This window comes from Macaca thibetana, chromosome 2 (genome assembly GCF_024542745.1).
Source record: "Macaca thibetana thibetana isolate TM-01 chromosome 2, ASM2454274v1, whole genome shotgun sequence".
Lineage (NCBI taxonomy): Eukaryota > Metazoa > Chordata > Mammalia > Primates > Cercopithecidae > Macaca > Macaca thibetana.
This window is the reverse complement of record NC_065579.1, coordinates 78,809,174-78,822,310: the sequence shown is the minus strand read 5'-3', so window position 1 is coordinate 78,822,310 and position 13,137 is coordinate 78,809,174. Positions and strand designations below refer to the sequence as shown.

General features: G+C 33.6%; 1 protein-coding gene across 4 annotated transcripts in view; it reads right to left on the bottom strand.

Moving 5' to 3' along the window:
* NAALADL2 (N-acetylated alpha-linked acidic dipeptidase like 2) overlaps positions 1-13,137 on the bottom strand; it is a 1,132,125-nt gene that overhangs the window by 734,672 nt on the left and 384,316 nt on the right. For all 4 annotated transcript variants that reach the window (XM_050780093.1, XM_050780092.1, XM_050780094.1 and 1 more), the window contains exon 2: positions 4,831-5,332. In XM_050780093.1, the coding sequence (XP_050636050.1) occupies positions 4,831-5,324 (494 nt within the window). In that variant the 5' untranslated portion in view covers positions 5,325-5,332. The remainder of the gene's footprint in view (positions 1-4,830; positions 5,333-13,137) is intronic.

Sequence of the window (13,137 nt, the reverse complement as noted above, 5' to 3'; positions counted from 1 at the left end):
TAAAAAAATTCTAAAGCAGGTGTCAAAGGAATACATGGCCTAATACAATTTTGCTGATTCATAGGGAATGATAGAAGGAAATAACAATGATTTTTTAAAAGAGGTAGGATTATGGATGGTGTTTACTTTTTTCTTTATAATTCTCTGTACATGTTGCACTTATAATTAGAAAGAACCATAATGCTTTTTCCATTAAGAAAAAGAAACTATATTAGCCATAATTAGAATACAACACATTTTTCTCCTTTTTGTCTCCACATTTCACAGCATCTACAGCTGTCAAAGGCAAACACATTCCTGCATTCAAAAATAAACTAAACCTCATTAATTTATCTATTCAAATATCTTATTATTACAATATTATATTTTCAAACTATGTTTTGAAGTTTTCAACATACTTACTCTGCTCAGAAATATGCTTATGATCTTCAGAATTTATTAGGTTGGTGCAAAAGTAATTGCTGCTTTTGCCATTACTTTCAATGGCAAAACAACAATTATATATATGTGTGTGTATATGTCATTTCTTTAAAAAAAATACATTATTAAAGGCTTGGTGGCTTTATTATATAATGGAAATGAACTATTGCACCTGTGACATTCAAGCTTCTTCTAAGTTAAAGAGCTTTCTTAACAATCATAGGTAAACATGGTTTATACAAGATAACCAGCATCTCAACTGACTTAAGCTGATTAGATTAGGGACAAGCACTTGACACAGAGTCACAAATATCTCTGGTCCACAAAAGGATAACAATGACATTTCATCCTGGAGAATAGGAATAAAAGAATAATGTATTGGAGAATATAGCAATTAGCATTGGGAAAAGATGCAAAAATAAAAACAAAAACTAGTATAAATTGCAAAAGAATTAAATCACTTTGGTGATCAACACTTCAGTGAGACTCAGAGAACGTGTTTACTCAGGAAGAGTTCTCAGCTGAAACTTTTCTGGTGTACGCTTTGTGTGTTTTTTGGAGACTCTTTATTCTACAACTGGAGACTTCTCATTTTCCTTTGACATGAGTAATAATGTACCCTCCTGCAGCTCTTGGCTTACAGCCCCCAGGGATCTGAACACACCTCAAGCTTCTTCTCTCTCCAAGCCTCCTGCTATCTCCCTCTCAGCCCAGACAGAAATAATATTCTACATACGCCACCTAAAACAACTACCCCTTCTGCAATTTTTATTTATTTTATTTTATTTTATTTTATTTTATTTTATTTTACTTTATTTTATTTTGGGACAGAGTCTCACTCTGTTGCCTAGGCTGGAGGGCAATGGTGCAATCTTAGCTCACTGAAACCTCCTCCTCCCAGGTTCAAGTGATTCTCCCTGCCTCAGCCTCCCAAGTAGCTGGGATTATAGGCGCCCGCCACTATGCCCAGCTAATTTTTCTTTTTTTTGTTTTTGTATTTTTAGTAGAGACGGAGTTTCCCTATCTTGGCCAGGCTGGTCTCGAACTCCTGACCTCAGGCAATCCACCCTCCTTGGCCTCCCAAAGTGCTGGGATTATAGGCGTGACCCACCATGCCTGGCCTTCTTTTGCACTTTTATCAGCAACTAGCCAGTGAATCTCTTACCACTTAGATATGGGAAGTAAGAGGCTGAATTCTCTGAATAAGAAAGACATCAAGTTATTCTAAGTAGTTTTGCCACCTCTACATCTTCCAACTAGTTCTGTTAAACTTTTTCCACTGGATTTGAGACTCCTTTCTTGAGAAGAGACAGAGACTTAAAGCACATCAGCAGCTTTTTCAAAAATGCTTCACTTTCTCCATTCTACCTAGCCTTTGCTTCTCCAACCTCTCATAAGCCAAAAATGGATAATCATCTCTGGGCCCATACTATCATTTTTTTAAAGCTCTACATGCTACATGCTAGTCTTAGAAATGTAGCATCAACTGTCTTTATGCCTCAGCTGGAACTGAAGCATCAGTAGTGATACTTCAATATTTTTACAGTATGTGGTTTTGATATAAATTGCCACTTCTTTAAAATTAGAACATAGGCTATCCTCTGAGTAATCATAATATAATTATATAACTTAAAATAATTATATCATATAATATAAATACTATGTTCATAATATTTTGTATATATATATTTATAATATAATGAAAAATCTAAATGATAAAATAATTTAAAAAATATGTAACATAATTGATAAACAGATCTGTTTCTCATTTATTCATGCATTCATTTCATTCTTTAAAAAATAATTTCTCAATGTCTATTAGATGATGGCATTTTAATGGTGCACAAACAAGTGTAGTCCATTCTCTCATTGAGTCTGCAGTCTATTATAAAAAGAACATATTTTGTATTGCACAACTTTTAGGCTGTTTGATAAGAACTGACACAGGTTTAGAGCATGTCCAGGAAAAGAGAACCAATAGAAAAGAGATACAGCAATTGAACAAAATAGTGGACCAGTAAGAGCACAAAATTGGTAATAAATTCATGAAAAGTAATAGCAGGAATCTACTACTACTAGGAGGCACAGAATTAAGGCTAAGATTGCTTAGTAAACAGAGATTCATAATGACATGTGGTTAGGATGACTACTGAGGGAGAAGTTATTTTTGGATGAGGAGCTGTTATGTTTGTAAAGATATTTGTACAAAAATACAATTGTTTGGAAGAACAAAGTATGTTATCTCAAGAAAGAAAAAAAAATATGGCTACTTGATGGGCCCATAATTGTGAATCTGTGTCTAATCACAGAGTACTACCTGGGAGTGTAATTGCTAGTGGTTATGCTTTCATAGCTAGCTTTGACATGTATGTTATTTTGTTGATTTTGTAGTCTAAGACTGGAATATAATCCTTACCATCTTGCAGCTTCCGTTCTGAGAGAAATAATGAATATTTTAATGTAATTATTATATATTTTAAATTTTATAATCAGTTGCCTATTTGCAAAGAGGACATAAGTCAGCTTTTAAAGATGACTACAGAGCTGAAAAATGAATGAATTAAAACAAGACAAGGAAAGCCAAAGTTATATAAGGAGGGAAAATAAATACGTAGCTTAGCTTGTAAACAAAATGCATGTCATAAAGTTCCTTATAAACCTACAAATACAAATTTGACTCTAAATTTACTAAGAGTCAAAGTAAAGAAGGAAGCAGACTAGGTTATGATATTCATTGCATCAATAAATTAAAAACTAACCAGCTGCTCAGGAAAAACAAACAAACAAAAAACATACACATAATTGTCCTTAACGTTAAAAAGAAATTAACGCTATGGATCTTTTTCCAGAAGACATTTTGTAATAGAACAGATGTCCATAACGAAGTTAAAGTAAAAACAGTTTTATAGAGTCCTTCTATTTTCTTGGTTTGTTTTCTAATAACATCCTGAGCCAGTTAGATTTATCTGCAACTTTCCCTTTTTCTGCTCCATCCTATATTGCAGGCAGTGGATCCCTTCAAAATGAGTTTTCTCAAGTTGTAAGTCAGCAGTCTCTTGCTGGTTTCAGCCAATAGGACAATAGCTAGGACACTTAGTGGCAGGAAGAAAAGAGAAGCTGGGGTATTTCCCTCTCTCTATCTTCAGTGGTGTCTCCAGCTGAGGTTATGTCCCTCATCTGCACTTGTATGCACAGACATTCCAGTCCCATTGCTTTCTCCCTCTAGTCTAGGTTTAGTAATGGCTCCATTTTGTGAATCTCTGGGCTACCTGAGTATCCCCTGATTGGCTCATAGGTTCCTGATCACTGATGGAAGCATTTCTCTACTTTAAATGCCTTTTATTTTAAATATTCAGGAAATTTTCCGATGTCTTCATTGGGTCCTGATAAATACAATCATTCATTATAAGATAACAGCGTATCTTTCAGCTCAATGTAAACAATTTTACATCGGGAAGTCTCATGAAAAGTGTTATTATCCACATATTAAATGTCCAGGGATGCTTATACAAAAGGGAATAGCAGACACAGAAGGATATAGGGAACACATCCCTGTCCGTCACTGAGGCCTAATCTTCAGGAAGAGGATTAGAATCCACCAACACCAATACACCTGGTATTTCAGCACATGAATTAAGTGACACATCTTCAGTGGACATGCTTCCCTGAGAAAATTCCTGGAAATGCACACGTGCCAACATCTTAACTGTAACAAATCAGCATAACCCAGAAAGAATATCCTGGAGAAGTAGTACCTCACTACTCTATCTACCTACAAACAACATACATGATTCACCTAGGACTATTCTTTTTCTGCAAATATAGAAGATATATATGGAAGGTAATACCTCATCTTGCATATTCAGTTCTTCACTTCACTAAATATGTAAACTAGAAAACCTTTTACAACTCAACATGTATGCTAATAAAATAACAAACAGCTTTTCCAAGTTATCCACTAGTTATATGACATCACTGAAGCTTTTGAAGACAGTTACTTCAGCCCATAAAGCAGGTTTATTTTACTCTGATGTCATTAAAGTCTTTAATCATATGGCTAACATCCTAGTTTTTATTACCTGTATATCTGGCAATCTTTGCATCCCAACTTGGTCTAATGAGGCTCCCCAAGATGGAGAAAATACAGTGGCTGGAGACTTTTAGTCTCCATAGTAGTTATGATTCTTACTAGTAATTAATAAAACTGCATCACAAATTTATATTGCAGTACCATAAATCTGAAAATCTGTGCCCCCCCCCTTTGAAGTTTCTATTCTTGTTGTGGTGGTAAGTTATGTTTCTCAGCTTGCAAAACTGACTTGAACCACGGCAAAATCATTAGTTCAATACCCCCGTGAGACATTTTTCCCAAGAAATGCATTCAAACAACATCTGTTTCTTCTTACCTACCTGAAAGACTTCTTAATATCTTCTGCCTGGATTGTCTTGAGAATCTCTTGGTATAACTGAGGATCAACTGTTCCTGAAGATGGAGTATCTGAAGGGCAATTTGTATGTACATAATAACCTATGAAAATCCCAAAAATAAATAAACTGGTGGCTATGCAAAGTATTTTTAAGAGGTGACAAAAGTTGCAGCGATTGCTCTTTGGTGCAGATCGTGTATAATGGGTAATGTAGTCAGATTCTTCTTGAAGTCTCTGAAACCTTCCTTTGGGTGAAGTTGCTGGTTGAATGGAATCAAGATCGAGATCTATAGTCTCTGAATGCCCTAGGTTCTGATTCTCAGCACTGTCTAGCTGGAATTGGTCAAAACCAGACTCCTCTAGTTCCTTCTCCATGTCCCACTCTAAGTCAAGGGCAGTGGCTTGAAGATCATCATTGTCTAAGTACTGTGAGTGTCCTGGAGCTCTTTGATCTGCATTGACCTTTTGATAGGCCATCTTTTTACCTGTGAAAATAAGAAAAATATATTTTAATAAAATAAACATACAATTTAAAAAACTAACAAGGTGAAAACAAAACAGTAAGCCATATTGGGCATCCATAAAATTTTAATGATTATAATAAAGGGAATTAAATTCTCCTTATAGAAACTCATGTTTTATTTAATTAATCTTATAATTTTCTGTTGATGTCATTATAGGAAAGGAAGACAAAAGAAAAACGAAAGTAGAAGGTATTTAGTGGAAAAGCTATGAGAAAACAAAATTACACACACACACACACACAAACACACACACACCCCATTAATCTTTGAAGCTCAGGAGAATAACAACAGTCATGAATGCGCAATTATATTGAAGGATGATACAATGTAGAAGGCAAAATTAAACCTTCATGGTTAAAAATTGAAGACAAGAGTAATAAAGCTGTTATTTGGTAAGTGAAAGGGAAAAAATAATAAAAGCTCTGGAATGATTACATTGCCAGAGCTAGTCTTAAAAACACAAATTCATTATAAGAATAGGCAGAACAACTAAATGAAGTATGAATTCTACAAGAAGCAAAATCTGTTATGTTACAGATTCATAACTTACCAAAAAGATTACAAAACTTTAAGACTATGAGAGAGGACTGAGATGTCCCAAGAAATTAGTGACATGAATTGGCCTGGCTCAGTGAACTTTAAATAAAAGTCTGGGATGGCATCAATCCAAAGAGGAAAGCCTTTTGCCAGCCTAGGAGAGTTTGGTTTCATAACCTTGCTACAGGAGTGGCAGATGGAGGTTCTTCTCCCCTGCACCTCTTTGGATGACAGCTTGTTGTATCCTGCTGAGTGGTATTAGGAAAACTGGGTGAATTAACTGCAAGTGGTCTTAAGCCTGTATTCAGTAACCCACTGGTATATTATGGCTGCAGATTAAGAGTATTTATACTTAAATATTCTGTATATTAGATTTGTCACCCCAGCTGGATCTTAGGTCCCTCACAATGTTTTATGATTTTTCTGTGTGTCCTACTGTGGTGGGCAAAGAACACAGCTCAACTGATAATTGATTAGCTAATTGCCTTAGGAATCGTGGTGGACAAGTAAATTCCTATGAAAAAGATAAAACAAGGATTTCACGAAGGGAGTGGCACTTATGCACAGAGTTATGGCCATACATACCTCCAATCTTGGCTAGCTGAGGCCCATATAATTAAAATTTCCTAAATTTTTAAGAAAGTTCAAATATAACTAAATATTACATTTTATAAAATAAAAACTGTAATTCTGACTAGAATTTTCATATGCTACCCTAAAATCTAGGAATCATTCTTACCCAGCATTGACTCAGTAAAGATGATTATCTAATGCATGCCAGGCAGAGATAAGTAATGAAGAGAGAAATAAATAGGACCGTATTCCACAAATAGGGAACCATCAAATCAGAGAGACAATGCAAACAAACAAAAAAGTGAGATAAAATATGCAAAGTGTCAGTGAAACTCAGGGGTGATTGATTCTATCAGAAAATACAAGAAATAATTATTTTTAAAAAGTGACCTCTAAGTTGCTTTTGCAAGAGAGGAGGGTGTGAGAGGAGAATACCCAGAAAGGGGAAAATTTACAAACACAAAGGAAGAATAAGAATGCCCCACTTGAAAACCCTAGAGTGGTATGCTATGACTGAGCATAGTGCACAAGGGCCAAAGATACTGAGGAAAAAACTAGGAGAAGGTGACACTGACAAAAAACTTAACTTTCCTACAACACAGGGTCTTCGTATATGAAATGGGTATAATATTAATATAAACTTTGTAGTGTTGTCATCAGGATTCATTCACATAGTGAACCCAAAGCATCTATTGAGTAGTGGATAGGTTATATGAGTTAGAAGGAACATTTCTAGTCTTAGAGGAGATAGAACTGTCAAGGATTGGTGGGGAGTTAATAATTATATAATTCTGCAAGACATTGTGGAGATGGAGAGGAGGATGTATAATATTCACACACACACACACACACAAAAAAAAAAATAGTGTTTTTTTTTTAACATTTAGTCTGTATGTAGAGATTAAAATATAAAAATCACCACATAATATACTAAATGTTCTCATGGATCTACACTGATTTTCTTTTTCCCTCCCTTCCTCCATCCCTTCTTGTTTGGCCTTGTTTCCAAAATGATTCAAGGAAGTGTAGCATTTGCATTCTGTCTTTGGTAAAATCAAGACAAGCAGAGAAAGGAAGTAATGTTTGAAGTTAATAAAAACTATTCAGATAGGTTAGGTGATGGCTGATTAACTTATAGAGGAAGAAACTGAATCTTACTGGGTTTAAAGAAAATGTCAAAATAAAATACCAGAGGATAGAAAAAAATCTGAAGAAAGTAGAATAAAGACTCTCTAAACACTTTAGAAACCAATTTATTTTAATGTGCTTTATAAACTGCAATTTCCTACCACTAGTCAATTTTTTCCCCTTTGGCCTAAACATCAGTGAATTGCTGGTATCTTGATATGATATCATATTTATTTCTTTAACTGTTCAGCTTATGCATTATAGATTAACTTACACAAATATTTCTCCATGCAGTTCTCTAGATTTTTTTCTCCCATTTTAATCAATCATTCTCTCTCTCTCTCTCTCTCCCTCTCTCTCTCAAGTTGAATCATAGAGCTTGGTTTATGCTCAAAAAAGACTTGGCACATGAGAGTTACTACAGAAATGTGAGATCTCTAATTCTGACCTCTAATACAAACATTCAAAGTCACCTCTCTATAAATCATTTAAAAGCCAACTGCAATGGTGAGGCAGAGTTTTCATCTCTAGCCTGACAATAGGCATTCCATCACATGTACATCGGCAATTTAACGCTCTTCAAACATCAGACAGAACCATCAATTAGAATGTAATGCAGATAGAGATATTAACTCCTCACCATGATGGATATCTGTCTGACACCCTTACTACCGCTTTTAGATTCATTACACATCATTAAATTTTCACTGAATTCTACCTTCCAGCAGAGTCACATCTGGGATAAAGGTAGATGAAGTCACTTGATGCAACAAACTCCAAAGTATTTCAGGAAAATTACTATGGAAATGAGTATGCAATGACATGCATGATAAAGCATTTTAATCACTAACTTGGTAAAATCAATTATATATGTCTTATATATTTTATATATCAAATATATGTATATGTAGTATATATAAATGTATTATATACATTTATAAAATTAGTAACTATTTCTACAAAATTATTTGCCTTAAAAATACTATAGACATGTTGCAAAAATAAACATAAATCTCTGCCCTGATAGTTTTGTTGCTTCCCTTAAAACATATATATATATGTATATATTTGTTGATATATATATATATCAACAAAAAAGAAACTATCAAATAAATAAAACTTTAGTAACATATTCAGCTTGGAGATAGCATAAATTATTCTATGGTTCCCACCGAGAATGTAGCTGTCTTAAAAACACCTCTACCTTCTGAGACAAAAACATATCACATTTCTTTTTATCAAAGCTTCACATTCTCTAGTAATATGAAAATTTTATATTTAAAGACAAATACTCAACAAAATCAGCATGTCTTAGACATAATCACATAATAATGGCATTCAATTTTTTATTACTGATGCACATGATTTGGTTAGTTTGTATTGTCATGATACTTCAAGATTATCCCATGTGAGTGATTTTTAAAAAGTACATGTAGTAGATTTTATAATCTGCATGAATAATTATCTAAAAGAGATATACTTTAGTATAGAGGAGGTTATAGAAAATTGTGACATTTCTATGAATGGAAATATCTGTAACACCCTTACATGTTATATTGCACCACATGGTCTGTTTTATAAAATGCAATTCTATGAAAAGTATAATATATTTTCCGTATTTTCAACAGATCTTATTCACTTAGGTGACATCTCTTTCCACCCAGGCCTACAACCAAAGACTAATTTTTAAAATTCAGCATACTAAGACATTTATCTTTTACATACACTTATCCCTCAATTATAAAAATAAAGCAGATACAAGTTGAACTGAACGGTATTTTTCTGGACTGTGACAGACTTAGATTCATAATAATGACTATCCATCTATATTCAAAATGTGATAGTTTAAAATAAACTGATTATTCTGAATGCTATTTCTTTCACAAATACTGGCTTAAACAATGTAAATTATATGAAAATAAAGGTAAGTATGGAAATAAAATGAAAATGTAATATGTAAAATATCATCTCTGGTTGCTGCAGAACTAGTCTAACACAGTGTCTGGCAAATATTTTAGATAATAAACACAGATTAGACAAAAGATTTTTTAAAATGTTACATATTACTTGTGCCACTTAGGAATGTGATCACAGCAGTATTTCTTTCTTGTTCAGCAGTCATAACGAGAGAATTTATCACATGAATGCTCTGACCTTGTAAATCTCTAAATGAGTGGACTTCACAGTGAGACTATCTGGTTCAAATCCCAGCTTTGCTATGTTCTTTAAGCCAGATAATATATTTGTGCTTAAATTTCACATTTGTCAAATAGAAATAATAACTACCACATTTTTGAAGTTATTATAAGGAGTAAACGAGATAAATGATTTAATGTGCTCAAAACATAGTCTAACACATTGTAAGTGATACACTAATAATTATAGTGATTCACTCTTTTTTTCCATAAATTCTATAGAGCTAAGAAAATAGAAATATTTGGAGCTTACAACTTTAAAATGCAGGGTAAATTAAATCAAACTATGACCTGAGACCTTAGGCTTTAATAACAAGGACCTGGAGATGTTGAGAAATAAAGCTGTGTATCCAAATGCCTTTGAAAACTGGAAGCATCCTGTTAATCATTAGCTACGGTTCAGATATATAAAAGAGAAGTCTGGCTAATATTTATATAAAAGTCATTATTACATTTTACTATATCTTATTACAGCATTTATTTTTGGTCTATTTACTCAAAGAACAACAGAGCTTTTCCATGTTAAAGAATTCTGTTTAATAGTTCCAGGAATTGGTGATGTGTAATTGTAATTCTGAGTTACAAATGTTGTTGTAGAACACCACGTTTATCATAGAAGTTTGAGTTGATTCATTGACTATGATGTTACTGATAATATTTTAACTCCAACAGTATAAAAGACTGTACAGATCTTATTAGAATTAAGAACACATATAAAGGCTTTCTTACTTGTAAAAGTTATTTTACAAGTAAAATAGATGAATGACTCTAGCAGATTAGCTTTAAAACATAAGGCAGGATCTCAGTTTCCTATGATAATCCATGATTGAATCTGTATTGTACAATGAGAAAAAAATATTCATATAGTGTTTCCTGAAGCTTTCAATGTCAAATCATTTACTGGTTTGAGTGGATTGATTTGAGGCAAAGGCATTTCTTAGAAATATCAGCACATCATCAAAAGACATTCATTATGCATCTTTGTGGAGCATTACTTTAGGTACTTTAACAGTGAACTACATAGTACTCATAGGAATTTTTAAATCTAAGTTTAAGAATATTCTTTATAGGCAAAAAACATTTGACATAAATTTTTCAGTATAAACCTACTTTATACAAATAAAGTCCATGTTTGTGGAATAAATTTTTGTTGTTGAAATCTTTAATGGTGTCAACTTGAAAGCAAGGCAAAAGATAAAACTATAAAAATAGTAATTCAGAAGACTCTGTTCCCTGACTTAATTCTTCAGTATAATGAGTTTTTTTTTCCATTTGTGGTTTTATTGAAATGGCCTTGGCAACTGCTATAGTGTATGTAAATGCATCAAGAACTCTTTATTTAATTGCAGTTTTGTATATCAACCACATAAAAGAAATGACAATAATTATTTGTTGCTCATGCTTCACTAATAGATTAAATAGGACATATAAAGTAAAGGAAATTATTATTTGTGCTTTATTTTAGAAAAAATAAATCAGTCAAGGCCGGGCTTGGTGGTTTACGCCTGTAATCCCAGCACTTTGGGAGGCCGAGGTGGGTGGATCATGAGGTCAGAAGATCGAGACCATCCTGGCTAACACAGTGAAACCCCATTTCTATTTAAAAAAAAATAATAATAATAACCGGGCGTGGTTGCGGGCACCTGTAGTCCCAGCTACTCTGGAGGCTGAGTCAGGAGAATGGCCTGAACCCGGGAAGCGGAGCTTGCAGTGAGCCGAGATTGCGCCACTGCACTCCAGCCTGGGCGACAAAGGGAGACTCCGTCTCAAAAATAAATGAATGAATATATATATATATATATATATATATATATATATATATATAAAAAAAAAAAAATACATTAGTCAAAGCCTACTCTAAAATGAGTAGTACACTGAATTTAGACACAGTGGATAATCAAGTTGGATAACATAAACTAAAATTTCACCCTGAAGCCTGAGTTATGTTGATCACTAAATGACATGTAAAAGGTATGCTTACAGAATGTCAAATTAATGAGCTATAAATTGCAAAATGCAGTCAAAACCATTTGAAAAAAAAATTAGTTGGTGAAACCCAGTCAGTTCATGCAAATTTCTTTTAGACACTTGCATATGCATGAGCACCTGCTAGTTCCCTGAGTAGGCCAGCCTTTGGAGTCCTGTGTGCAACTGCAATTTGTGTAACATACCCTAAATGGATGCTTAGTTAGGCCCACCTGAGTTCCTATATTTATGGTAAAGTTTTTAAATATCGGAATTATATAATTCAATTCAGGATTTGGCAAATAGAAGAGCTGATTAGTATGAACCAAAACAATAAATTTTATGGGTGTCCTGAACTGGTAGTGTGAACACTTAGTATTATTTAGGATATCTACCACATAACTTTAAGTATCACTAGTATCACAAAACTCTTTTTCTCAGGGGAGTGTAAATAATTCCTGTTCTGCCATGGGCTCCTTCTTTCTTGGTCCTTTTTCCACCTCCACCTAGATTCCAGAGTATCTTTTCCTGCTTGTTTCCAGAAATATTTACTTCTTACTTCTATCAAATTTACATACTTTCTACCTTCAGAGTGTATGAAGTGGCTTACATTAGAAACACACATACGTGAGATAAATACATCCACAAACCTACAAAATAAAAAAGAGTGGAGGAGAAAAAATGTTCATATTCTGGCTAAAAGAAAGCCACTGTAATTGAGTTTTAATGTAGTTCTGAGCTTCACTACAGGCATAGCAAAGAGGGTTTTCTACAGGGTCTTCTCGAGTTCCATCAGCATTTTCCTGATCTCAGTTGTTAATGCACAAGGCTGTCAGTCTTAGCTGAAGGGTTTGTTTTTAATCTTACTTTTTTCTGTTTTCTTTTTCTGCAGTTGCAGATTTCTGTATTGAGAATATACTTTTCTGTATCTAGTCAGATAAAGCTATGAATGTCCTTTTATCTTTTGCACTTAGATTTTGATGTACAGAATAACAATATCCCCACGATATATCATCCAAAATAATATGCTAATACACAATTCACTGAACTCTTAAAATGAGTCAAGAATTACTATAAAGTTAGGTCTTTACCTCCATTATGTCATTTAATGAAACAATCCTATACGTTAAGTGCTATTATTATCCCCATTTTACAGATGAGGTTATCTGAGACTTAGCAATTATTTTCCCAAGTTCTCACAGCTAGTAAGTTGGCATGTTAAATTTCAAAACCTACTCTTTTAAACGTTACAACATCCAGGCTTTCTAAGAGTTCCTGGAGTTAGCATAATGTTAACAAATGCAGAGATCTTATTGGCTTATTAATCACTGATTATGGCACCAAAGTGACAATAAGCACCAGGAGTCT